A 26,949-nucleotide genomic window follows, 5' to 3' on the forward strand; every position below is an offset into this window, starting at 1 on the left:
CACGCAGAAAGGGAAATAATAAAATAATAAAAAGAAAACAATAAAATTCTCACGACCTTTCGACTGCAACATTTTTGAAAAGTGGCGGTTAAGAAAAAAACGCCACTTTTTCAAAAACATTCTTGTTGTGGTTTTCACACCTGATGATGATTGCTTGTGTTGCAGTCGAAACGTGAGAATTTTATTGTTGTATTTTTATTATTGTATTACTTCCCTTCTAAGTTTCTTCATCGAAAGAACCAAGAATATGAATCCCTGCAGTCACGAAAGCTTTAAATCGAATTGTAAATGTTGTGTTTACTCTCCAACACACTGGTGTGTGGAACTAGTAACGAATTGGCACGTTTTGTTTATGTCGCAAACCTTACTGATTGACTGTGTCGGCCAGTTACGGGTTTACGCGATCTAACCGCAAAAAACTCTATGATGGATAAAAAACAAATTTTCCCTATTATATTATACGTGGAGTTTATCTCTATAAATTAAAGACAAGCCACAGTGGCACGATTGTGGCCATGTAATTAACATGCATTCATTAACCCCCCCCCCCCTCTTAGCACGTAAAGGGCTCACAAGTAACGTCATCACATCTTTCCTCTATTTAAGGAACGAAACAGGAGGATTTCTCCACAAATCTGGCTGTCCGCCTGATAATGCTAGTTGTAATTACTGGCGAAACGTCGTATTCAGATTGTAAACGTTGTGGATTTTCTCTCCAACACACTGGGGTGCTGTACTCGTAACGAATTGGCATGTTCTGTTTACGTAACAAACCTTACTAACTGGCTGTGTGGGATGGTGGCGGGTTTAACGACGCATTTATGTGTACACGATCTCACCCAAAACACCTATATTATGGATGATAATGGTCGCGAAAGCCTACTACGTGTTAAATTGACAAACTCAGCTATAGACCCCTTTTGTAATCTAGATCTGAAGTTTTCGTGACTGCAATTATCCATACTCTTTGGTTGTTTCGGTAAAGTCACGTAGGTATAAAATATAAATAAATGTAAAAAAAACAATTTATTTTATTTTAAGGAGTACAGTGGTTAACTAAATCGGTATACTATTTGGTTCTTTCGGGAAAAGCACGTAGGTAATACATAAACTAATTTTATTATATTTTATACCTACGTGACTTTACCGAAAGAACCAAAGAGTATACCCATTTAGTAAACCACTGTACTCCTTCAGCAGAGGAATAACAAAACTACACGAACTCTCTTCTGAAGCCATCTCGTGCCTATCAGACGTCGACATTAGCATTCATCTCATGAAAGTGTTGCCATACAAAAGCATAGAATACAGTAGTGTATGGGCAAAGTTAATCTGTAATGAAGCACTGTAGTTTGTGCTCCTTCCAACTAACTATAACTTTTTTGTTTGATCAAATAAGGCCCACGGAGATAGCTGTTTTTTAGAAGCGACCTGGCCACAAATGATGGCTTGAACAAAGTGGCTTATCATGTGGAAATGTATAGCAGCCAAATACTATTAAATGCATGTTGATTCTAAATGCTGAGGGAAAACCCGGGAAAATCCACGCGACCACGGGGATAACATGCAAACTCCAAATACACAACAGGCGGTTACATATTTACTTAAAACTTTCGTGACTGCAGAAATAAATATTCTATGGTTCTTTCGGTAAAGTCACGTAGATAGAAAAAAATACATTTTATTTTATTTCTACCTACGTGACTTTACCGAAAGAACCAAAGAGTATAGAAAATAATACAAATAAATAAAAATAAATAATAAATAAAGTGAAAAAATCACGACGTTTCGATCGCAACACAAGCAATCGTCATGTCCTTATTTTTATTATTTTATTGTTATTATTTTTCTATCTATGTGACTTTACCGAAAGAACCATAGAATACACAGCAGGCGTGAGGGTCTAACCCACGACCTCCTCCATACCAGGCGAAGTAGTTAACATGTCGCCACCACGAGCTGTCGTATATTAAAAAAATATAGCAATTCGAGTAACACTCAGCTCGGATATGAAGGATTGTAGGGTGCATGTTGGAGATGGCTCAGGATAAGAATTTGTGGAGAAATAGGACCGGTAAGGCAGACTCCACATGAGTTGGAGCAAACCTGCACGAATTCTCTCCTGTAATCCCTCTTCGTCCTGACCAACAAACCCTGGAAATCCATACCTGTCAACCCCTTATAAGTGCGTACTTTATTACAGACCAATTTAGACCTTATTGGTCACCCCGTGCCCTTATAAATCTCAACGTTCATCCGACAAAGTCCTATCACAAGGGAGAAACACAATTTTTTTTAGTTTGCCCGTATTGAAACAACTGCAACGCCGTACGGACCCAAAAACTCAATTTCTCCCGTAACGCCGTAATGGACCCGAATAACGGGGCAATAAAACCGCGTGGGTTGAAAACCATGGACATTTCCCAATTCAGCTCCTGCACACACAATTGTGGGCCATCATTCGCAACGAGAGATAATCATCCACACAGCCCACAGACACCGCTCTCGTTCAACTGGTTGGGCCGTGGGAGCCACGGATCCTAGCGGCGCAGCTTGAATTCTGCGCCCGGGGTTTGCCACCGAAACCGCTCAGCCCAGCGCCAGTCGGAGGGGGCGCTGCGCTGAATGTCGAGTCGCGTGTCGGGGAAGGGAGCGAGAGGGCAATGCGAGAGAGGGGTTGGTGATGAGAGTGGTGGAGGAGGAGGAGGGTTCTGTGAGTAAACCAAACACATCACGCACGCACGACAGGCAGCGACGCCGCTTGCTTCATTCATCTCGTTGCACACCACCACCCACCACACTCACTCACACTCACCAACCGGCCTCCATCTCACCACAGCAGCAGCAGCAACAACAGCAGAGCCACCACCACCACTGCCCAAAGCAACCCGCCCTTGTTACAGCAATCCCGCAGCGTCAGTGAGAGAGTGTGTTGTTGTTGTGAGTATTTGTCCGGTGGTTCTGCTTCCACCACCAACCACCAACAACAACCACCACCACCTCCATCCATCCATCTCTGCCGGTTCGTCCATCACGCCGGCGGGTCGTGTAATGTCACCCTTAGGCTATGCTTGGCTGCGGGGCCTAGCCCTGGGGGGTGGTGGTGGTGGTTTACGGACTGCTGCTGTTTGTGGTGTAGCTGTTATCGGCGGTGTTAGCTGTGGCACCCCCCTCTCTCTCTCTCTGTGTTGGTTGGTGGGTAGCAGTCGTGAGTGAGTTGAGTGAGCGAGCAGGCGTCGTGGCGGCTATCGATGAACGCAGCACGACACTTACGGGAAGTGACTTTGTATCGGTGCGCGCGGATCAATGGCCATGGGGAAGTGTGTGTGTGTGGGGGGGTGTTCTTGTTGCTACGCTCCCACGTGCACTTTGTATCGACACGCACGTTGTGTGCACGCACGCCGGGGGAAGTGTGTCTCGGGCAGTGCGCTGTGTGTACGACGAGTCGCGCTTGTTCAGCGTCGGTCGGTGTCTGATCATAGCGGTGGCTTGTTAACCCGAACCACCACAGCTCCACGTGTAGACCACCACCACAGCTCCACGTGTAGACCACCTCCACGTGTAGACCACCACCACAGCTCCACGTGTAGACCACCACAGCTCCACGTGTAGACCACCACAGCTCCACGTGTAGACCACCACAGCTCCACGTGTAGACCACCACAGCTCCACGTGTAGACCACCACCACAGCTCCACGTGTAGACCACCACCACAACTCCACGTGTAGACCACCACCGCTCCACCTGTAGACCACCAACACAGCTCCACGTGTAGACCACCACCACAGCTCCACGTGTAGACCACCACCACAACTTCACGTGTAGACCACCACAGCTCCACGTGTAGACCACCACCACAGCTCCACGTGTAGACCACCACCACAGCTCCACGTGTAGACCACCACCACAGCTCCACGTGTAGACCACCACCACAGCTCCACGTGTAGACCACCACCACAACTCCACGTGTAGACCACCACCACAGCTCCACGTGTAGACCACCACCACAGCTCCACGTGTAGACCACCACCACAGCTCCACGTGTAGACCACCACCACAGCTCCACGTGTAGACCACCACAGCTCCACGTGTAGACCACCACCACAACTCCACGTGTAGACCACCACCACAACTCCACGTGTAGTCGACCACCACAACTCCACGTGCAGACCACCACAGCTCCACGTGTAGACCACCACAGCTCCACGTGTAGACCACCACCACAGCTCCACGTGTAGACCACCACCACAACTCCACGTGTAGACCACCACAGCTCCACGTGTAGACCACCACAGCTCCACGTGTAGACCACCACAGCTCCACGTGTAGACCACCACCACAGCTCCACGTGTAGACCACCACCACAGCTCCTCGTGTAGACCACCACCACAGCTCCACGTGTAGACCACCACCACAGCTCCACGTGTAGACCACCACCACAACTCCACGTGTAGACCACCACCACAGCTCCACGTGTAGACCACCACCACAGCTCCACGTGTAGACCACCACCACAGCTCCACGTGTAGACCACCACCACAGCTCCACGTGTAGACCACCACCACAGCTCCACGTGTAGACCACCACCACAGCTCCACGTGTAGACCACCACCACAGCTCCACGTGTAGACCACCACCATAGCTCCACGTGTAGACCACCACCACAACTCCACGTGTTTTGAGAGTTTAGACTCTTGTTACTGTAGCTGCTGGGCTGTTGCTACTCATGATCGGTTATGGAACATAACACTACGGATGGATGTAATAATGTTACGTCCAGACTAAAGGTGGTATACGCTTATTTTAATCCTGAACGCAGTGCAGTGATTATTTATAGGGTCACTTTTCTGTCGTATACATCTCGATAGAAAACTCATCTCTTTAGAAAACTGCCTGTTGTGTTTCGTGTGTTGTCCTTCTCCCCGCACCTCCGATGTGCACGGTCGGCTACATACGGCGCGAAAGAAGTTCAACATACATTACTTACATTTATCGGTGTATAATTACCCCCCCCCACCTCTCTCTATGTTGAATGATCATGGCGTTCTGCCCCCCACCCCCCCCAACCACTCGTTTTGGCGGGCACGACCACATTACTTTGTTATATGCAGAGTACACAACAGCCGGTAATACCTGATAAACACATCCACCGTATCATCACATCAACCCTCGTGCCAAGCAGCGGGACACATGAAGTCCCTGCCACGGCACGGCCTGCAGGCAGCTCCGTTTGTAATTTACAGGCTGATCACAACTACCGTGATCGATCGTGGCAATTTAAATGTTGCCTTTTAGAAAGATTCCCCCTTTTTTTTCCGAAGAATCGTATTTGCATTAACCACAATACCTGCGGTCAGAATGCAAACAAAACACAACTCTGATAATGCATGCATTGTCCTTGAAATTGATTGGTCCACACCAGAGACAGCTTTTCTTAGAGCCCAGTCTCACATGGTGTTGGACCAGATGACACCGAAAGGTGCACAACTAGACCTCGGCAAGGTAATTTACCCTTTTTACCGGGTAAAAGGATAAAGGGTAGTGGTGTCGACATGCCAAGGGGTAAGGTAAAGGGTCGGGTAAAGGTAGCTCGGCAGAATTACCCAGTAGGGTAAAGGTAGCGCGAAGTATTACCCGGTAAATACGGTACCTTGTTTACCGCTAAAAGCTCTGTGGTGCAGTCCGTGGCCTCCATTTAACAAGTAATATTAAAATAAACTTTTTTAAAAAACACGCTTTTATTAAATGTACGAGTAATGACAGAACTCCACGACTCCAGGAAGTGGCCCCGAAGCTTGCCATAACGTAAGGGACCGTGGCCAATTACAGCCAACGTCAGTTGACCGTGGACAATTAGACCCAAGCCGAAACAACATATAAAAAATAATGTTTAAAAACATATGTTTTATGATGGAATATAGTGTTGTCATCAGTATGACATAAGTATACCAAGTTTGCAGTCGATAGCACATTGGGAAGTGGGTTAAAATTGAGTTACAAGATTTGAGGATACAACAACGACAACAACAACAGACAGTGAGTTCAAAGAAAGCGTGTAAAATTGGAATCGAGAGTATTCTATATGTATAAAGCGCTCTACTGAGCATTTACCATTATAAACCTTTTTCATGTGTAGTACCCCAGTAATTACCCTGTAATTTGGTAATTTATATGGGGTAAGGGTAAAAGGTAGGGTAAAGGTAGGCTTGTTGCTTTTTTACTTTTTACCTTACCTGCTAAAGGGTAAAAGGTAGGATAGAGTTATTGTATTGTGGTAAGGTAAAATGTAAGGTGAAGGTAGGCTTTTTCTTTTTTTACATTTTAACGTTTTCCTTACCTTGCCTAGGCCTACGCACAACTCAAAGACAACACACAGAACAAAAAAGTCTCTCGCCACCCTCTTATTCTCTCTCCTCCCTTTCACAATCCTTCAGAAGATACTCTTAATTCTTTCGGTAAAGTCACGTAGGTAAAAAATGAAATTTAAATTAATAAAGATAAAATAAAAATGACGACGTTTCGGAGGCAACACAAGTCTCCGTCATCAGGTGGGACCGTCACAGCCAGATTTGCTTTATTAATTTTTATTTCATTTTTTACCTACGTGACTTTACCGAAAGAACTAAGAGTATGAATCCTTGCAGTCACGAAAGCTTCAAACCTTCAGAAGATGTTCAACACTTGGCTGGATTGCGCAACCGGCTGATGCCCCAGTGTGTGTGTGTGGGTTCACGGCGTAATTATAACTTTTATTTCTAGCTTGCCAGCCCGTGCGCAGTAAACCAGTCAATGCAGCTAACAGGCATCTTGTTAAGTCCGTCACGCCACGGATGGTTTCGGTAAAACAAAAAGGTAAATGCAAAAGCTCCAGCCCTCTGCGACTGCTGGTGCTAACACTCCGTCTGCTACACGGGAGCTCTACACAACTCTAAGGGGGGGTCACATTGGGCCTGCCCTCCTTACACTCAGGTGCCAGTCGACTCAACCGCGTGTGTGTGTAGGTGTGTGTTGTGTACCCATTTAAAATAAAAATTTAAAAAAATTGCTGGATGGACAAGAGGCGGGAGAGGAGATTTAGTTTATGGCCCATTGGTTTCGCGGTGTGAACCCCTCTAAACGTTGGTGTGCGAGTTCACAGGAATGACTGTTAGTGGTTGATTGGTCTTGGCTGGCGGTCCTAAAGCCCTATGTGTGTGTGTGCGTGCACTGTGCCAGAGATTAAGATCGCCAAGGGCGTGGTGAGAAGTAATTTTTAAAAATTTATTTTTTCCCCCTTCACTTTTTTTTGTCCCGTGCCCCCCCGGGTATCTTTAAGCGTTACGAGTGGGGGGTGAGCGTGGCAAGGGAGTGAACTGTTGGTGGTGATAGGGACATTGGGAGCGCTTTGTGGCAAGGACCAGCAAATTGGTGTTGCCGCATTGGCCAGGCACCGGGTGGAAGTTAAAAAAGATCTATCTCCAAATTTTTTAAACCCTCGGTTCAGAAGATCAGAATATTTGTATATATATACTGGAGGAATCGGATGAGCTATAAAGCTCTTTTTCACATGTTCCAGTCAGGGTGGGTCATAAAGTTATAACATATAATACAAAAACACGGATAGGAGTGTACAGTATAGGTACGGTAAGCGAATCACAAAAAAACTAAAGTATTTTAAATCTAACCAGGTAAAGCATATTGAGCCATTAGCTTCTTTTTCAGATGCGACCTGGCCACAGATGATTAGATGGCCAGCATTACGACCGTAGCTGAATCCAGTTTTTTCTCAGGGTATCACTGCAAATTGCGATATTGAACTCCAGTTAGTTGGGTGGCATATCTGGTTGGTAGAGCAACTGTGCTTGTGAATATTACATCGTTAAAATTAAAATATCTTCACGCCTTGCACTCGTTAAATTACTATCTGCTTCCTACTCATGGGGGGGGGGGGGGGGAGATCAGTGGCTCGGTGTCCACTTGACCGCAGGCATGTTGACAAGTAAACCGATTAAGGTACAATAAAATAGATGCCATTATTCTAAGTCTAGACCCCTCATTCTACAATAGGTAAGTTTCTAGAGCCTAAGCTACGCACATATTGTATTATACATATTTTTCTTTGTCCCATGCGAACCCCTTACACTACCCCAGATTATTTGGTACAAGTCGATCGGTCTCTTTGTTCTCAGCTCTGAAGAAAGAAGATGCATTCGTTGCCTGAAGCATCAGCCCGTTTTTAGAAATTTCTGTTAGCTAGTGACTGCACAATTGTTGTTGACATGCGGTGGTTTTTAAAAAATCTGTGGTTGTGTATGCCACTGCCAACGCAGTCTGTTATATATATTTTTTTTGTCACCGTGCACCTGGCTTAAAGGTGCTCATCCCTGCTGTTTGATGTTTTCTTTCCAACATCTGCTCACTTGCTATGGTTCGCAAGCTCAGGCCCATTTCACCTCCACCCAGTTCTCCAAACTGGCACAAGCTCTTGGTCCGACGAAGCGAGGGGCCAGACTTGAGAGGTTTAATGCCGCCATTTCACTTTCCCTACCACTGCGCACCCTCGCAATCTCGTGTTTCACTTGACTATTTTAAGTGCACAAACACCTAATGTGCTTCTTGAGTCACGTAAACACTGAGACACACTGAGAGAAGTTATCAAGGAAACACTGTCCGTTGCGGGAGTGAGTCGATGCCGTAAAGGGTAAGTCATGGAGAAGCTTGATAAAAATGTAATTGTGTGGCCTTGCGATATTTCATCATTCGCGTGATTGTGATAGATGTTAAATAGTTACACGTTTAAAAATAGTGGAGTGAAACACTATAGTTGTATAAATGTCGCCGTGGTGTGAAATGGTGATCTTAAAGCTTTCTCGTCTTCTCGTCTGTTGCCTGAACCCACTGCACCTCAAGGGTCAAAGTTCAGCCTCGGGTAGGAAAGCCAGGCCGGGGCCAATTGTTGAAGCCGGCTCGGCTGCTAGAAGCTGGGCCACTGACGATATGACTTCACAGACCCATACCGTTTTTGGTTCCTTCAGACAGACAGACAAGGTCTGGACCAAAGTATGTTTATCAGAGCAGAGTGGTTCAACAAACATGTAATGAGCCCACATAACTACAATCACCACATTCATTATAGACCCTTAGTGCAGAACTAAAATGTGTAATAGGCTGACATTTAAGGCAATAACCTTGAGCTCTGAAAAAACGATTTGGCTAAAAACATTAACCTACTAGAGTATATATATTGTTCTTCTATTATCATTAGCCATGGTCTGTCTACTGCTGCTGATGCAGTCACTTTTTTTAGTTTCGTAATTAATATTTTGGTTTGAGAACCTGCAACTGTTACATGATGGTGGAGTTAGAGTATCTTAAACGAGACGATGGTGGTGATTATTTAGTTGATTCCAGCAACACAGATTCCCAAAACAGAACCAAACTAAAAACGAAACTGTTTTTTATTTAACTAGCTAAGGCCCACTGAGCGATACATAGCTCTTTTTTAGAAGCAACCTGGCCACAAATGATATCTCAACGAAGTGGCTTATGTGGAAATGTATAACAGTAAAATACTCTAAACACTTGTTTTCTAAATTTGGAGGGAAAAACCGGAGGACCTGGAGAAAAAGCCACGCAAACACAGGGAAAACATGCACACTGCAAATATACAACAGGTGTCAGGGTTGGGATCGAACCCACAACCTCCTGTATATCAAGCGAGGTTGTTAACGTCTCGCCACCTTGGTGGCGTTATAATCTCCAACGAGACGATGGTGATCATTATTTAGTTGATTCCCGCAACACAGATCCCCAAAACACAATCAGTTTCATAAGTGGTTCCCTTTTCACAAAGTGTAATAAAGCTGTCTGTCTTTGTGCAACACAGCAACGTATGTCCTTGTCACAAATACTTAGGCAGTAATAATGAGACGTGGCAGCAGTGGCACAGTGGTTGTTGCACTGCGCTATTAACCTGGCAATCCGTGTTCAATACCTGGACAAAGCTGAAATCGGTAGCGATTGATGTTTGATCCGGTTCCGGGCTCCCGGCCATCCACACCAACCTGCACCGATAAGTGTGGTGAAGTATGGATAAACAATACCTATGACCGGCATAGCATGGGGGGGAAGGATTCATCCATCAGTGAATAAATGGCTATAAATTATAGTTTTTTTGCTGGCCTGCGTTCTTGAATTCACTTATATGTGGCGTTTTGTTTACAGTAGCCTTTTCATACGTAAACTAATACAGGTAGGAACAACAGTTCCACACTGCCCACTAGGAATTATTCGTAACCAACTGATGTGTGGTATCACGAATTAAATAGCAAAAAAATATTGTAAAGCACTTTTTTACATTTATTCTTGGTGACCATATTTGACAAGATTCAATAATGTGAAGCGTTTGTCTTCTGCGTTGTTATGTAAATAGTGTTTCCCCCCCACATTGTGTGCATGATAACAAGTATACAAATGCACAAAAACCACAACATTGTAAATCAAAACATTCCCCCAGTGTGCACGCCATTTCATTTCCTTTTTGGGGATGGTTGACAGGTTATAGCATGCGTCAAGAACACGCTATATAAAGTTTTTTTTAGCCAACAAAGGTGATTTTTTTTTTCACTGTGCAGATAAACAAGAGGTGATGAATGCGTCCTTGGCAATTTCATAACAAACCCTGGGTTTTTTTGGTGACACGTACGTGACCGCTCCTAACACACACACACACATGCACGCGTGTACATTTCCTGCCACTGTAAGTACCAGTAGCCTAATGGATAGACTTGCTCTCGTACTGGAAAACGTGGAATTTCCACCACCGGCTCTTCGCCACCAAATGGTCGATGATCGCTGCCACATTGGTTGTTTTATCTGAAGCGTTTGCACTTTTTATTTTATTTTTCGGATCGGTGAATGGGCCTGTGCTGCACCTTGTAGGAGTCTGATGTCATCACATCTTTGGAGCTCGGCGGTGTTGTCCTTTGAGCTTGGAATGAGGATCAGTGAGATAAGGGTTGCTGGGTGTTCAGTAGGTATGTCACAATGCATCGATTCAAATCCACAAATGGATTTTTCTGCCCATGATATATGCATACATTCATGCACGTAGGATTTTTTTTACGTGTCTAAATTAGGGTCATCCCACCACCTTTACCCACTTCCCACCAAATCTCATTTTGCTATCAATGTTATGTCATGAGATGAAGAAATCATTCGGATTTCTCGCAGAGAATGGCTGACAGAAGCGGATATCCCAGAACTACTTCCAAGCTCCCTTTAAGTGACCTGACCCACACAGTAGGGGGCAGAACTTCCCCCCCTGCCCTGACAGATATTTTAACATTTTAGAGCTGGAATTTATCCAAATTGAGTATAAACCCGAGTTTAGTAAGATCGTTTTTGTGTGCAGTAAATGGATAATTGGGCAATCTTGAGCCGTTGAACTGCTCTTGGGAAGAGAACTTCAGAAAAGAAGAATAATAACCTCAAGAGTGTGGTGCTCATTTTACCTACCCCAGTAGACTGACGGACAAGGTGGGCCTGGCCAAGACTTGAAGTCGGCAGCACGATTGCAATCGCGGTGCTCCACAATCCCACAAGCAGTGGTATCTTCAACCTAGAAAAAAAAATCTGTTCGGAACCATATTTAGCACTCAACATTAAGCGGATATTTTCAGATATGGCAATATGCAGATGTGCTTCTGCGGCCGTCTGGAACGCTCTTCCTTCTGGAGCTATACACTTTTAAATCTAGATTGAAAACTCATTTCTTTTCAACTTACTGTTTGTGTTTAATTTGTTCTTCCCATCACCTCCGATTAGCACGCTTGGCTACGTACGGTGTGAAAGAAGTTCAACATACATGCATAAGACTGAGGGATGGAGGTTGCATAGAGATAACTTTATCCAGCAGTGGATAGAAAATTGCCGAGTGATAATGTAATAAAGATTTCGGCTAGCATTCTGGCACCTCCCAAACGTGCACACAGAGTTGCCAAACCTCAATGGCTTGACGCTTCGTACAATACAGAGAGCAGTGTAAATGACACGACAGAATGTTGCAGGCCTATTTTCAAGTATAGCGTTTCAATTACTGTGGTTGACATTACTGGCATTCGCAGTTTACTTTGGCCGCGGATTTAGCGCTCGCATCAATATCCACATTTAAAGGGGTGAATTTCGTTTCGCTTCAAAATGCAGGATCACCCCGGGCATTGCAAATCAACAGCCCATACTAAGTTTTTGCAGAAAATGTTCCCCCGGCCTTATAATTACCGTCCGCAGTATAATTGCGTCACGGCGCAAATTAACCACCTGCTTCCACGTACGTCACGTACCTTGTAAACATGAGCGCTTTTGTTAACGGACTGCGTGCAATCTAATGCGGAGCTGTCGTGTCGGATAATAATTATAATTGGTGATAACGCAGAAGTCGTGATTTACGTATGAAATAAATAAATTAACGCTGTAAGACTAAAAGTCAGTGTTGTTGGTAATTGTACTATACGGGGTATATGTGTAGCATCGTGTATATATCCATCATTAGTATTATTGTGTATGAACAATGTCATCACAATAATAGGATTTCCCTCATGCGTAAAGTTTCGAGCTCGCGCACTGTAGCTCTGGATGTGTTTTCAGGTTGTACCGTGTGGTGGTCAGTTCCTGAAAAAGATCCCGGCACGAAATGTCGAATTTAATGCCCTGCAACCTGAATACATACACATTGCAGTTTTATCGAATTTGGCTGTGAAATCTTAATTTAAAAATTACAATCTGCCGACCACCTACACTTCAATGTATTAAAAGAAAAAATATGGCCTTTTTACTTGCACGACCTGCCATATAAACATTATCACAGTACTGTATGTGACAATGTCTGCCATGTGACATGAAACAAAATGACCACCACGGTTCATCTTTTAATGCGATAAGAAGTTAAATAACTGCCCCCCCACCCACTACGAATAATAGATGGTCGTACCTCTGGTTTAACTAACGTGTATACACGTGCAATGTATTCCATGAAAAAAAAAGTGCTGGAATGACTGCCACCTTTTTCACAAAGATGCTTTTTTTTCCATTTTTCTTCTTTGCTCCGCCAGGCGCTTTGCATTCACCTGCGCGGTCTCTCTTCGCCCGCGAAAACCCGCAGTCTGCGTCGGGCGTGACCAATTCCCAAACACCCGCGGCCCTCTCGTCACTGACCGTGCGATCGATTTATTTTCTTTTTTTCTTTACTCTTTGGCAAACGGCTTTTTCTCGCGAGCATACCGGGCGTGCAGCGTTGCGCGTATCCTGCAACGCACACCGTTGCCTCGTGGGCGCGTTCCCGAAGTAGGAGAGGCTCACGCTCGTGCGGCTTCTGGCCCTTCGCTCGCAAAAGCGGCGTGCGTATATTGACAACGGACTCCTCCGGTAATGCTTGCCCGACGTCCCCACCGCCCGGTGACTTTCATGTGCGGTGTAACCTGCCATTCCCCCCCCCCCCCCCCAACCGCAATGTTGCCAATATAATACGCCGAAATGGAAGATCCCCAATAAAATGACTTGAGACTGTTTGCAAATGTACGTGCAGCTGTAAAGCAGTGGTCGGTGGAATGAATGTGTTTTAAATTTTCCGAGGTTTTGCGCTGTGTCGTGGCTACGGTGAAGTCATGATACGACAGCCTGAATTGAAGGGATCTTGCTTGAGAGTATTGTAAAAGAAAATATATTTTAAGTGTGGAAAGTAAGAATTTACATTATGCTTATTTGGGTTTTTTAGATAACAGCACAGCAACAAGGGAAATGTATCCATTTAACACGCTCAATTTGACTCAACCACTTAAGACGAAAACGAATCGAAATGATGTGTTTCTCAACATCGCCAATGTTGACCCACCTCGTTAAGCAGCTTTGTTATATGTGTTCAACATTGTGATTAAAAACAATTAATAAAGTAGCATTTAATTGAATGTAAAAAGGGTGAATTTCTACTTATAGATGCTTGTGGCTATTGCACCTCTATATCAAGCTGATGCCTCCCGATTGTTGGAAACACTTACACAGTTGCTGCCCTGAGCCAAACCCTTTCAATCCTGTGTGTTTATCTGTGCGAGTGTGCTTTGGTGTGTGGTGGTTGTCATTGGCAATGCATTCAATGCTCTGATGCGTACTGTGCAATATTTTTGTTAAAATATCAGCCATTGCCAGTTTTTGGAAGTTTCGTGTTACAGGGACACACATTTTATAAACTCATTATGACGCGTGTGTTGTAATACACACTTATGTATTGCCCGGCTACCTGAGTTGAATTCCTGGCCATGGGTGACATCAGCGGCGAGGTGATATCTAATACACCAATCGCGGGGCCTGTTTATTTCTCCATCCCGCACTGACCAGCACGGTAAAGCATGGTTATTTAATCCCTATGCTCTGCACGGTGTGGGGAGGCCTCCTCATGCAGCAGTGGATGGAATGACAAACAGGGGTTTATACTTGTGCATATTTTTGTTGTTTTACGCCAGTTTCTCTTCTTCCACCACTAGCTCGCGTGCTGGCTGCATCTCGCTTGCGTCGCAGCTCGGGGCGTTCGTGGGTGAGGGAGGCTCGAGCCGTCAGCTGCGAGGGGGCGGGGCGGCGACGACGACGACGTTCATCGCCCGACCATGGACTCTGCTCGGGAATCGAGTGAATCGCCTGTGAGTGTGAAGCACCCCTCTCTCTCTCTCTCTCCCATTCACGTCTCTCCGGCTCGTCACTGCGTTGTAAAACTCTCACCGCGTTCGGGGGAAGGGGGCGGGACCCAAAGGGAAACATTGAGTAGGATGCCACGTTTAAAGTTATTTAGGATGATGGGTGACCACCGAAATAAAACACGGGCGTAAACAGGCGTTGTGGGTGTTTGAGGGCAGAGCGGCAAAATCCAACGCTATTCTTGTGCATTCCCCCCGCTTCACTCATCTGCATTGACCAGAGAGGTGAAGTATGTTCAAGTATTCCTCATAGCCCGCAAGGTGGGGAGAAGCCCTCATCCAGCAGGGTATTTACATATCGGGTATGCTAATGTTGTGATTCAATTGGTGATGTTTAACAAAAGAAATGGAATGAACCCAGGTTGAAGGGCCAGTTAGCATTTGATGTGACGTGTCTACGGTTGCTCACCCTGTAATCCAGCACTTCTGCCGCGTGGTGTAGTGGATCGCACAGATCTGTCGAGTTTTCCAAACCTGTTGGGCAGCGAGGTGACCACGAAATGGCAGTGCAGCCAAGCGAGTGGATTTCGGAAATCCATCTGTGTGGAGCTTTACGTTGGGTTTTCTCCGTTGACTCTTGTTGCCTCCCACATGCTTGAATGCTCATCGATGGAATTGGCCAAACATCCCAATGCAGGGGGACCTCCTTGGGGAAAAAAATAACTCGACGCTTTCCTGCATTGCCAATGTGCATTGATATCATTACCAATCCGTGCCAGTTTTTGTCTTGCGGCAGTTTTGTCCCCAGTGTGCTGTGACGGCTCGGCACGCAGGCACTTGCTTGTCGTCGTATCTTCCATACCACGCACCATTGTCCACTGAGCTGTTGTTTTGATTGAAACTATTTAAAAAAAAAATTATCTGGTCCAATTACTTGCATGGTTTTTCCTGGGAAAAATCGCCACGGTGATGTGTTCTTTTTTCTCAATGCAGCACGTACTTTTCATGGCCGATCTGTATTAGTTCGCACCTCCGATTAGCACGTTTTGGCTACGTACGGTGCGAAAAAAGTTCAACAAACAGTACAGCCAACTGTTGACTTCTAGCCGTGACCGGGATTCGAACTCCACAACAATGTTTATACAGTAAATATATTTACATGATTTATGCATTAATAGTGGAGTTTAAAATAAGAATTGCCATTTTGTGAATTTTATTTTTTCCATACACGCAGCACGGTAGGATAACTTGCGTGAGCCTGAGTGTGGATGGGTGTGTGGGGAGTGGTCGTGTAGCGGTTAGCGCGCTGCGCTATGAACCTGGTGACCGAGGTTCGATTCCCGCTCGCCACCAGTGACGATTATCTGAACCAGTCCTGGGCCTCCCCTAGTTCGACTCAATACCTTGTATGGTGTGCAAACATTACTACTGGGGAGACAAAGGCGGCCGGGAGTGGTGTTGGCTTCCAACCCCCTCGTGTGCCGTTCCGGCCTTTATAGATGCTCACTAACAGCACTTGCCCAACAGTCTGTTCAGGCTATACGGGGGGGATCTTTGTCTTTGTTTTGTGGATGGGTGTGGAGAGCGGTGGAATACTGGCGAAAGAAGTGCAACATACAGACATTAGTTGGTGTTAATAGCACAGGTTGGTGATAGCACAGGTAATCACTCCAGAGCACCAGCTATCGCGTGGACGCTTTTCCGGTGGCTGTTTGAGGTTGTGATCGTCAAACCAGAGCCGCAGCCGCTTCCTCCTTCATGGCACTGCTACGTTCGCGGCTCTGCTGCGTTGCACACGTGAAGCAAAAGTCCAGCGTGCCCTTTCAAGTTTGGCTCATGAGCGTAATCCTTACGTTGCGTTCAGTTTGCCTATTTATAACCCGAGCAGAGAAAATGCTCCTCACTTTTTTTTAAGCCTGGCTTAAGTAAAGGATGCCCCCCCCTGCCACCCCCCTCCCCGTTTACCTGAAAAAGAAAAAAAACTCACTTTATTTGCACAAATTACACAACCCATCCCTACCGGAAAACCGGGGCACGCTGATATACAATCGGCTTTGCAACTGATGCAACGCCCAACCTTCTATTTGTTCCAAATGTTCTCTTATTTGTTCTTCGTTGCACATTGATTTAACAAATATAAATGCGTAGAACGGTACAATTTCATACCGTTCAAACAGCAGCTTCATAAAGTTTTAACATTTTCTGCGCAATATATTCTTTTTCACGAAAAAACGATGTCTTTTTCACGAGGCAGGCCGTCCGCCGGTTTGCTTGTGTAAGTCACTTGATAAATACTAATTGAGTGTCACTCATGATGTCAGATGCGTTCGCACACCAGCGACCGGCGGGAGGGGCTGTCGCAAGATCTCGCCGGCGTAAATCGAGCGCCTGTTCACGCGTTGCACAACCTGCTCGGCTGGTCAAGCTGAAGTCGGTGACCCGAAAGTGGGAGGGGATCGTCCAAGATAAACAAGAGGGCCGCGGGGCCGCCGCCAAGCGAGACCCAAAAAAAAAAAACCCGCCGGGCCCCTGACGTCACTAAACGGTGCCTCCTCTGGGGGTGAGCTGTGTTGCGTTGGAGCCGCCCTCCCCTCCACCCCACCTTGCAGGTGCGCGTGAATTCACGCCTAAAGGCATTCTGGGGGGTTCTCGTATCTTGGCTCTGGTTGCGGCAAGACTACCGAGTCGGTGTGCGCCCTTGCCAAAGCAAATTTCGATCCGACCTCATTTGCATTTGGCTCCCGAGTGAGAAATATTTTTTAAGGCTTTCAACCGGTTTGAACTAAAATACGGTCAGGTAGCAGACGGGGCTTGGAGAAGTGGCGTTTTTTTTTCTTTCAAGTGACGCGGATCTCATTTTTCGGCAGTTTTGAATTCTTGTTTAAACAAACGAGGGTTTACTGTTGCCTGGTCCGGGGGCTCTTACCGAAGAAAGCACCGTTGCAATGCCGGGGAGCCTCAATCATGTGGGTGGAAAATAAGGGCTCTTATGTTCTGCGTTTTAACCTGAATACTATTCATTAACATTCGGGTGGTATACTGCATATTAATTTAATATGTTGTACAGTAGAACTTGAATGAAAATAATTACTTGTCACTTTAGCTTAAGCGAAACATGAAAATAAAATAATACTACATTCTATATATATAGAGCTCAACATTTCACTTTGGCAGATGTTGAGCTGATTTCCCCCCCCCCCCCGATCCCTGCTGATGTGACTTTTTACATGCTCATTAATTTCCATTCGCGTAAACGTACACAGGTAGCGCACCTCGTACGTACATTCACTCGCTCTTAGAGAATAAAGCACTGGCCTGTGCATATTTTTAATATCCTGTTCTAGAAAACTTACCGACCGCTCCTCGTGCACTCAAAAGAGTTGAGATGCGAGTTGACCACTTGGCAGCTGTCAAATGTCCAGCTCTCAAAACGACATCCGCTTCGGTTCGGTAGCAGGAATTTCAAAATGCGCTCTTACCCGCGTAGGGGCTTATCTGATGCAGGAGGCATACCGTTGCATCAAAGCCGCACGTCGTTTTGTGTCCAAACGGCGTGACCGACGGCCCATTGAAATGATTTAGGTTGATGCTGCTCTGGTCTGGGGGGGGGGGGCTTGTGGAGTGCCGGGGGTGGGCGGGGGGGTGACATTTTAAACCTGCGCCCGTATTTGGATGTGAACCTCCGGCGCCGTCGCTTTGAGGCCTACGGATTTTTTTTTGCTTTGCTCGAGCGGAGCTCCGATGTTGGCGTCGGAACGGTTCCAAGGGGTCCTCAAAACTGCGAGAGAGCGTGCGGCTCGCTCCGTCGCCGCAGCCGCAGCGAAGGCACTCGTCTTCGTGGCGACGCTCATCCTTCCCAGCGATGGTTCGGCAAAACGGGGTTCCGTTTTCCCAAGACAAAGAAAGTCACCCTGGGCGAGGTTTCCATGCAGGATATTTGTCTTTGCGAAAAAAAAAAGTGACCATAAACAATATCCTAATCCAAGTTCAATTCTGCGGATTCTCCTCCTGCCTTCCCCTCCCTCCCTTCCTCGCCCCAAACAGCCCTATTTATTAGAATAACGGGGGAGGGCTCATGAAAGAGAAGCCCAATTGAAACGGATGAACGCTGCTTGATTTGAAGCGCTTATTGTTTTATAGAAGGTGTCCTCTTTCGCCTGCTTTTATTCTCTCATCGGAGGTGGAGCTCATGGCCGTGTGACAAAGCTCGCTCGCTTGTACCTGCTTTGTGTTCACTCGGCTCTGCGCTTGCCTGGAGCCGTGCGTGGCTGGCGTGTGTGTACGCATGAGAGAGGGAGCCCACCGGAGCGTTAGCGTTCGACACCATCTTCCCTCACCGGCGCCAGCTTCGAGCATTCGAGTAAACGCGCGCGCTGGGCCTCGCACATGCTATAAAGTGAGTATAAATATATACGCACGCACACGAGCACACACACACACACGCGCATGTACGAGCACTGTACACCCGCCGTTTTGAGGGACGTGCACAGCTGCGTGCTGGCTCAAACATTTGGCTCGGGGTGGGGGGCACTGGTGGTCAGCAGAATCTGGCACCCGTACGAACGGCGGATGGGGGGGGGTCACGCAAGGCCTGGCACTGCCGTGCGTGCGAAAGATAGAAGCCCCCCTCCCGTCTTCCCCCTGTGTAACGCTTTGTTTCCGCGTCCCCGGCCCTTGCAGAGCACCGGAGCGTCCCTCGCACCTTGGCGCTCCTTTGCCGCCGCATTCCCCCCACGTCGCTTGTCCCCCCTCTCCTCCCCGCACGGTGCGCTGACGTTCATCATTTCTGCTTCAAGTTTATAATTTCCCCCCTCCCCCCCCGATCCGGCCGCTGGCCCCCACCCGGCGCTTTGTGAGCAGGTCAGTTTATTTGTCTTTGCGGCGGGTGGCCAGAGCCATTGTTCCACCCGGGCGGTCTGGTTTGTTGCTTTTGGCCGATATATTGCTTTCAAGGGCTCCCGGCAGCCAGTTTTGCAGCGCTCGCCCGCTCCACTCGAACACCTTTCCGCCCCCGCTCTCAGAAGAGGCTTTGTTCCGTGGCGCACTCCGTCCAGAGCCGGTAGCAATAAGCTGTTCCGCCACGTTTTTTTTATTTTGGTGGGTGTTGCAAGTTCCTCCTCTCGCACGAGCTGAGCCATATTTTTATTGTGGCCGTAAAGCAGACACAGGCCATTAATTTAAAGCAACATGGGGATTTAATATACTCGTGCTCCTGCTAAGGTGCTGCTACGGCTATGCTCCCGTGTGTTAATTTGCCGGCAGCCGCCGTCATTGTTGAAAGAAAAGCCCACTTGTGCTATCTCCTGGTTTGCCGAGATGTTGTGCAGCATTCTCGTTACGCTTTTCGCGGTTAAATTACAATCGGCTCATGAAGTTAGATGCGTAATTGAGGCCGCGTTCATAGATGCCCGCTGTAAAGTGTTTAAAGGGCCAGTGTGACTCTCCCATGAATTCTGTGCAGCAAGACGGATAATTTAGTGGTGGGAAAAAACGCGTTTGGATGCCCCGTTCGTTATGTCGGTTTACGAGCTTGGTGCCCGGACGTTTGCGCGTATTTTTATCTGAACTTGTGATGGCGTCTTGACTCTTGACTCTCCTCGTCCTTTTGTCCCCTGTGTGTTTCAAGACCGTTTTTAGAATTTGATTGTTCACTGGAACCTACGCGTCGGATAATTTCTTCACATTTGGCAAGTTCCCCCCCCCAGCCCCCTACTCCGCTCTAAACCTGGACACGAGAACTCACTCGGAGCGGGGTGCCATCTCTCTGTCCCGTTGGTTGCTTTGCAAACGAACGCGCAGTGCCTCCCTCGGTGTCACGCAGTCCCGGCTCGTCGTGGCGCATTGGGGCGGAACGCGGTCGCGTGTCTGGCCTCGACCCGTTTGGGTTGGAATCTGTCCCTCTCCTTCAATTGTGTTGAATCGCCTCTGCTTGACTGTCATCAGCACCGTGACTTCCTAGCCTGATTTCGTTCGAAGCTCAAGACCTAATCCCCCCCCCCCCATTGCCTGCAGAAAATCCTTTATTCCATCCATAGGTACAGCGCTAGTATCCCAAACATCCACAGTGCATTAACTCCAGCCTGACGGTGCGATTTTATTTAACTTGATTTATCAGCCTCTTGATTGCTTGTTTGCAATTATTTTTTCAGGGTGGTGTTTTTAAAAAATCTTGATTAGGCCTATTGCATTTAAACATGACCGCACATCCAAACAGTAAATTACCCGCACCGTCATTGCTCGTCCAAACATAAATGCTACACACCGGTGTTTGCCTGTGTTTTAATAATAATGACCACAGCAATAATTTGGATCACTGTGTGAATCCACGGCTGCATGAGAGCCTCCTTATGCTGTGCCAGACATGGAACCGGTCGTTTGCCTGTGCTTCACCACGCTGGTCGGTGTTTGTTGGTGTAGGGTGAACCTGAACTGTCCAGAATCTGTTTGGACATCGCTCTAACCGTGGCGGGGAATCTAACTCAACGCGGCCGGGTTCATAAGCGCAGCGTGCTAACCCCCCACCACGAGCGTGTAAGCATGCACAGGTGATCGTTTGCACGTTGTGTGGCGTGCTGATGAAGCAAGAAAACATTTTCATTTCCTCCTCCAAATAAAACACCTCATGTTTATAAAGCTCCACTCTGTATATTTATTGCCTGAGCAAGTAGGCTATAAAACCATTAATTGAATGTATTAACAAGTTTGTTGTCGGAGGGGGGGGGGCAAACCTGCACGTGTGCACTTGCACCGTTTGCCGGTTTTGGGCCCGAGGCGCAATTCTTTATTTTAGCAATTCGGGCCTGTGGTATCGCGACGAGGAACACCGTGCCGATGTCGCTGCTTGCCCCAGGTGTGATGTTTATCGTTCCCCCCACCATGTTGCCTAAATTAGAGGTGTTGAAGTGCCAATCGGTGACAACACATTGCAATACAATCCGCTGGCTGCGTTTGGTCATGGTGGTTGGGACGGTTGGTTCGCTGTGCGCCGCGTTGTTCGATTTTCCCAACTCGTGGTTTTTTGTTTTGATTTTTTTGTTTCGGTATTTTTTTGTTTTGTCTGTCAAGACAGATAAAAAAAAGATTTCCTGTACAGCGACTTAAGATGATTTTAATACTTTATTTAGTATGTTGTCCTTCCCCTGCAACCTCCATTAGTACGGTTGGCTACGTACGGTGCAAAATAATTTCAACATACTGTATAAATTCCTATTATTAAACTGAATTTGAATGAAAAGCAACAAATGAATGTGCCTGAACAAGACTTCTTAAATTGGCGTATACTCTTATTCGCTATGACATACGGATCGTAAATACGGACGTCGATAAATAAAATGGAGCAAAAAATGTTGCAAAGTGCGCAAAGAAGCGTGGTGAGGTGCGGACTTGAGAACTGCACTGAGAGGCAGCAAGTGGCAGACGTGGATTTGAGAACATGCGCAGGTTTTAGGGACCTCATATCCCCTGACCAGAAACCTAAGGGGCAGTGGCGTCACTTGGGGGGTGCGGACCGCACCGGGTGACACCATCAGAGGGGGTGACACCAAAATGACTGCCTATACAATTTTTGTGCAGTGTTTCAGCAGAAATTATTTATTTTTTATAAAAAATATCCCCCTAGCTATAACAACAAAATAGTTTTCGTAAGCCCAGCTAACATGTACTGTATCAATATACCTACAAGGCTAAAACTCTATTGTAATGTACTTTTTGAACCTTCTAATGCGCTCCGGCCAGAGCTGTCTTTGTTACCCAATCACAGTGATGCTTCGAGTCACGTGGTGTCGTCTGCACGCGCTACAAGCACGCGCTGTTGTGTTCGTTGCTGCTCGTGTTTTTATAGTCACTGATTTTGTAATTTTCTGATGCTTTAGCTACAATATTGTGGTAATTAGTATTTGTGAACCTATATCAGTAACTTTTTTGAGAATTAAGTAGTAATTAAAAGAAAAGGAGACTAATAACAAAAGGCTTACGCTCAGTTACTAATAATGTAACTAATAGTGTAGTAATTCAATGTAGAAAGATTTTACAAAACAATTTTGTTGTTAGTATTCATAATCTAAGAAATATTACATTTAAGCAATTTGCAACTATATAACATGTTATTCTATGATTAATATTGATATAAACGTACATGTATAACAATTATTGATTATATAACTCTTTGATAACTAAATAGAGAAATTGACAATTTAAAACATGAAGTGGGGGGAAATGCTATGTTTCTTGATACATGTTTAGAAATATCATTTATATCTTAAATTCGTGTTTTTTTTCATTTTAGTCTTTTTAAAAATTTCTTTAAAAACATCACTGTATTTCAAATATATATATCTGATTTTATGTAGTTCTTATGTTTTTACGTTTTTTTACTTCGAATTCTATTGTTTTCTTACCGAATTTTAAGTTTAACCACGTGAAACTATGTATAAGTACATTTAGGCTGTACGTATGACATTGTAATGTAAAGGTGTAATTTTAATTTTGCTAGTTGTTTACGTCACTTCTATTGTCATTACATCCAGTGATATACGGGAATTACGATTTACGAAAAACATGAGTACAAAAAACATGACGAAGGATTCTGAATGGTCTGGTACAGGAGGAGGTCCATGGGGGGATGACACCATGAGTTACCGCACTGGGTGACACCAACCGTAGTGACGCCACTGCTAAGGGGGTCTCGTTTGTGCAATGTCGCTTGGCAGGGATAATTAATAATGGCCGATGATTTCGACCGACGACCGAGTGACAGCCAAAGGAAAGGACGTGTCCGAGAGGACCTCCACTGCGTAGATGAGATCAGCTCGTGTGTGTGTGTCGGTGCTCACCAGAGTGTTGCATCGCAAAGCCGTGGGCGATCGCAGTGGATTGATCATTGCCGTTGATGCCGACAACGATGATAATTATAACGAAGGGGGACAGCAGATCGTGGCTGTTTTGCGCACTCAACTGTGTCCGCCCCATGTGTGTGCGTCGCCTGGGCCACGTGGCTCCCCTGTGGTGGGGGTGCTGCGCTCGCTGTGGCCTGGGAGGGCTTAAGAGTTTGGTGGCTTGATCTCGGCAACTCGGGGTGTGCAGTCATTTGGTGACCAGGCTGAGACTTTTGACCCGTTACGTTTGAGAAACCTGGTGTTGTCGTGGTTGCGCAGCTGAAACCTGGTCTCGAACCCAGGTGCCCTCGGCAATGCTGCTAGAGTGCTCTGACCTCTGAACCGCCTGGCCTATTCAGGTTGTACTTTACAGGGTGGCTCAAAAGTCAGGACACATAGTGTTATTATATTGATTTCAACAACTCACATAGGGTTATTTAATTTATTTTAACAAATGTTCAAACTGACTGCCATTAACAATACTGCATGCGCGAATTATCTTTTGAAATTAATTTAGGATGTTTCGAAAGATAAGTATACATATAAACCAATTGAAATCATTCATCTTCAGTCAGCTGTCATTCCATTCTGAAATGTCATTTTATAAGGAAGAAGAAAAAAATCTATTAATAATCATAATACTTAACATTAACTGAAACAATTAAAATGTTTTAATGACAGTGTTAAAATAAATGAAATAACCCTGTGTGTCTTGATTTTTCGCCCACCCTGTGTATATATTTATTTAAATATGCAAATATACATTTCCGGCTTTAATTTTCAACGGAGTAACCCAAAACATCGGTGTACTATAATATGCCACCATGAATATACGATATTGGGTTTTTCAGAATATGCGTAACTGGTGGTATGCAAAATTTTGATTGCACTGTTTAGTATACCTTTCCTAAAACCTGTTCACAATTGAGTCCTTTAATTCACGAGTTTAATGTTTGGGCAAAATGGGTATAATTTATAAACGTTTCAGTTTTTCTCGATAGTTCATACGAATCAAATCGTTCGCTACCATTTAAAATCCACGACTTGGTTAATTGCCCTCTGACCCCTCACATATTTGCGTGAGCTTCTGCGCATATTTGTTACACCTCGCGTGATGCAAGCGGTGTAGCGTTTCACTTCCAAGTCTCCCGTTCAATATCCCTCAAAACACTTGGGTGCCCGTTTCCAAATGCCTTGCACCCTTTCGCATGGCGCTCACATGTCCATCCTGAGCGGTGCACCTCATTGTGCTGGAATTTGATAAAAGGTGATCGTGCACACGTCCTCGTGTTTTCTGTTGTGTCGGTATGTCCTGTGGTTTCAGTTCACGTTTTGCAATACCCATTTACTTTTTATTTCTCAATTTTGCTGTGCATAGGTGTCTGTATGAGAGATAGTGTAGCGATTAGCGGCGCTTGCGTTCTAAACCCTGGCGACCCGAGTTTGATTCCCGATCACGGCCAACTCCAGTGTCGATTTGTCTAAACCAGTCCTTGGCCCCACCTGGGTCCACTCAGTCTTAAATTAATTCCTGGTGCGGTGTGTAAACATCGCCACTGGGGAGACAAAGGTGGCCAGGGGTGGTGCTGGCCACCCACCCCCTCCTGTGCAGTGCCGACTCTCATTGGTGCTCGCTAACAGCACTTGCTCCAAAAGTCTGTTAAGGCGCTCTACAGGCTTCTTTGTATTTGTCTCGTGCGTAAATATGACCAAAAAATCTAGAACGTGCCCAATCTTGTCAGATCGTGAAAGCTAAGCAGGTTGCACTTTAATATTACATAAGCCAGTCGTGATATGGCTTGCGCTGTTATATTGTGGGCTGCAGAGGGCGGCAGCACATCAACATCTATTGTTGTACTGTACTATGCTCGCACATATATACTCCTCGTCTTAATCAACCTGTACTGCCGAGTCCCCTGCGACCCGCACGGGGCGGGGCAGGCCGCATCCAGAAGTGGATTGACAAAAGGCCTGTGCGTGTGCACCTGCCGTGGGGGAATGGTGTCATAGCAGATTTCACATTGAGTTACGATCCCCAGCAAGACAGGGTGCATTTCATTGACCGCGACTCGCAACGGCATCGGGAATCGGCACTCGTGTTGGGGCCATGAGTGCGTGCTTTGTCTGATGACTCTGTAAAAACAAATCCCCTAAGACCCCCATCGCGAGTGATTCACTGCCGGTTTGCCACGCTTCCCACAACTGCCATGCAACGACCTTGTCCATCAAAGTGCAAGCCAATGCATTCCACGGATACTCTGAATTCTGATTCGGTTTTTATTAGACCTGAATCAGTTTGGTGTAAAAACACTTTTTAAAGAGGTTATCATTTAAAAATAGAAGCTTCATGTGATATAGATTAAAAAAAATTACTGATGGAGGTTCAGTGGTTAAAAAAAAAATCTTCCAAAAGCCGAGTTCAATGTGAAGTCGTTATTACAAATTGTGGTAAGGATGGTGATCAGAAGGCACCATTTCATCTCCATGGGGTCATGCATTCAGTTTAGTAACTGCACATAATTTAGACCAAATCGAATGTATTTTCACAACCTACAAAGGCTAGTTAGAATTGTAATTACAATTCATTACCTTTTCCCCCCAGAATCTGGTTAACAATATGTATGTAGTTGATCGTAGATAAAACTTTCCTAAACCTACTTCCTCTCGTTGTTAGTTGGCCACTAGATTAATCGTTATTCTGTCTCCAATGACCTTTCCTGAATGTGTATCATCCGTGTGTCAAGAGGCTAATGATGTGTAGTTTTGAAGTATTTTAAAACATTTTTTTAGTTTATTGAATAATAATGGAAGTATCGTTCTATGATTGAGGCATTAAATTTCCGTGTAAACATTTTGCGAACAAGACGAATGATATTCTTTGGGTCTTTCGGTAAAGCCACGTAGATATAAAAAAATATCACGACGTTTCGGTCGCAACACAAGCAATCGTCATAAGGTGAAAAAATAGCTAATTAAAACGTCATATTTTTTTTTATATCTACGTGACTTTACCCAAAGACTCAAAGAATATGAATTCCTGCAGTCACGAAAGCTTTTTAAGTCAAGATTCAAGACGAATTATGTTTATCTAGCAATTGGTCCCGCTTCTTTGATCATGTCCACAGTTATACGATCTGGTCTACGAGCTTTCCCTGTTTCGCAATGTGAATGGCAGAGTTGATTTCTACAGGTGTAACGCCCAGAACTTCCGTCTCTTCATCCGAGAGTCGGTCCAATTCCTGAGCTCTCTGAATTTTATTTATTTCTAGAACTGCATAAAATTCCTGAACTAATATTTAAATTCTCTCTCCGTCAACGTGAATTGAGTAAATGTAACTGCAAGTTTTGTAAACGACATTGTTGGCTCACGGTGACATTGATCTGCACGCAATCTGCCCATGTAAATACGCACGCGG

At 45.6% G+C, this 26,949-nt stretch overlaps 1 protein-coding gene across 12 annotated transcripts in view; it reads left to right on the forward strand.

Annotated features, from left to right (window-relative positions):
* The first annotated feature begins 2,634 nt into the window (after positions 1-2,634).
* The window catches only part of LOC144935803 (protein phosphatase EYA1-like), a 146,427-nt gene continuing 122,112 nt past the window's right edge, over positions 2,635-26,949 (forward strand). For 5 of the 12 annotated variants that reach the window (XM_078862577.1, XM_078862563.1, XM_078862564.1 and 2 more), the window contains exon 1: positions 18,812-19,056. In XM_078862577.1, the coding sequence (XP_078718703.1) occupies positions 18,946-19,056 (111 nt within the window). In that variant the 5' untranslated portion in view covers positions 18,812-18,945. Of the gene's footprint in view, positions 2,714-14,424; positions 14,667-18,810; positions 19,057-26,949 lie in introns of those variants that run through there. The other 7 variants (XM_078862560.1, XM_078862559.1, XM_078862561.1 and 4 more) reach the window with 4 other exon arrangements.

Source organism: Lampetra fluviatilis, chromosome 14 (assembly GCF_964198595.1).
Source record: "Lampetra fluviatilis chromosome 14, kcLamFluv1.1, whole genome shotgun sequence".
Lineage (NCBI taxonomy): Eukaryota > Metazoa > Chordata > Hyperoartia > Petromyzontiformes > Petromyzontidae > Lampetra > Lampetra fluviatilis.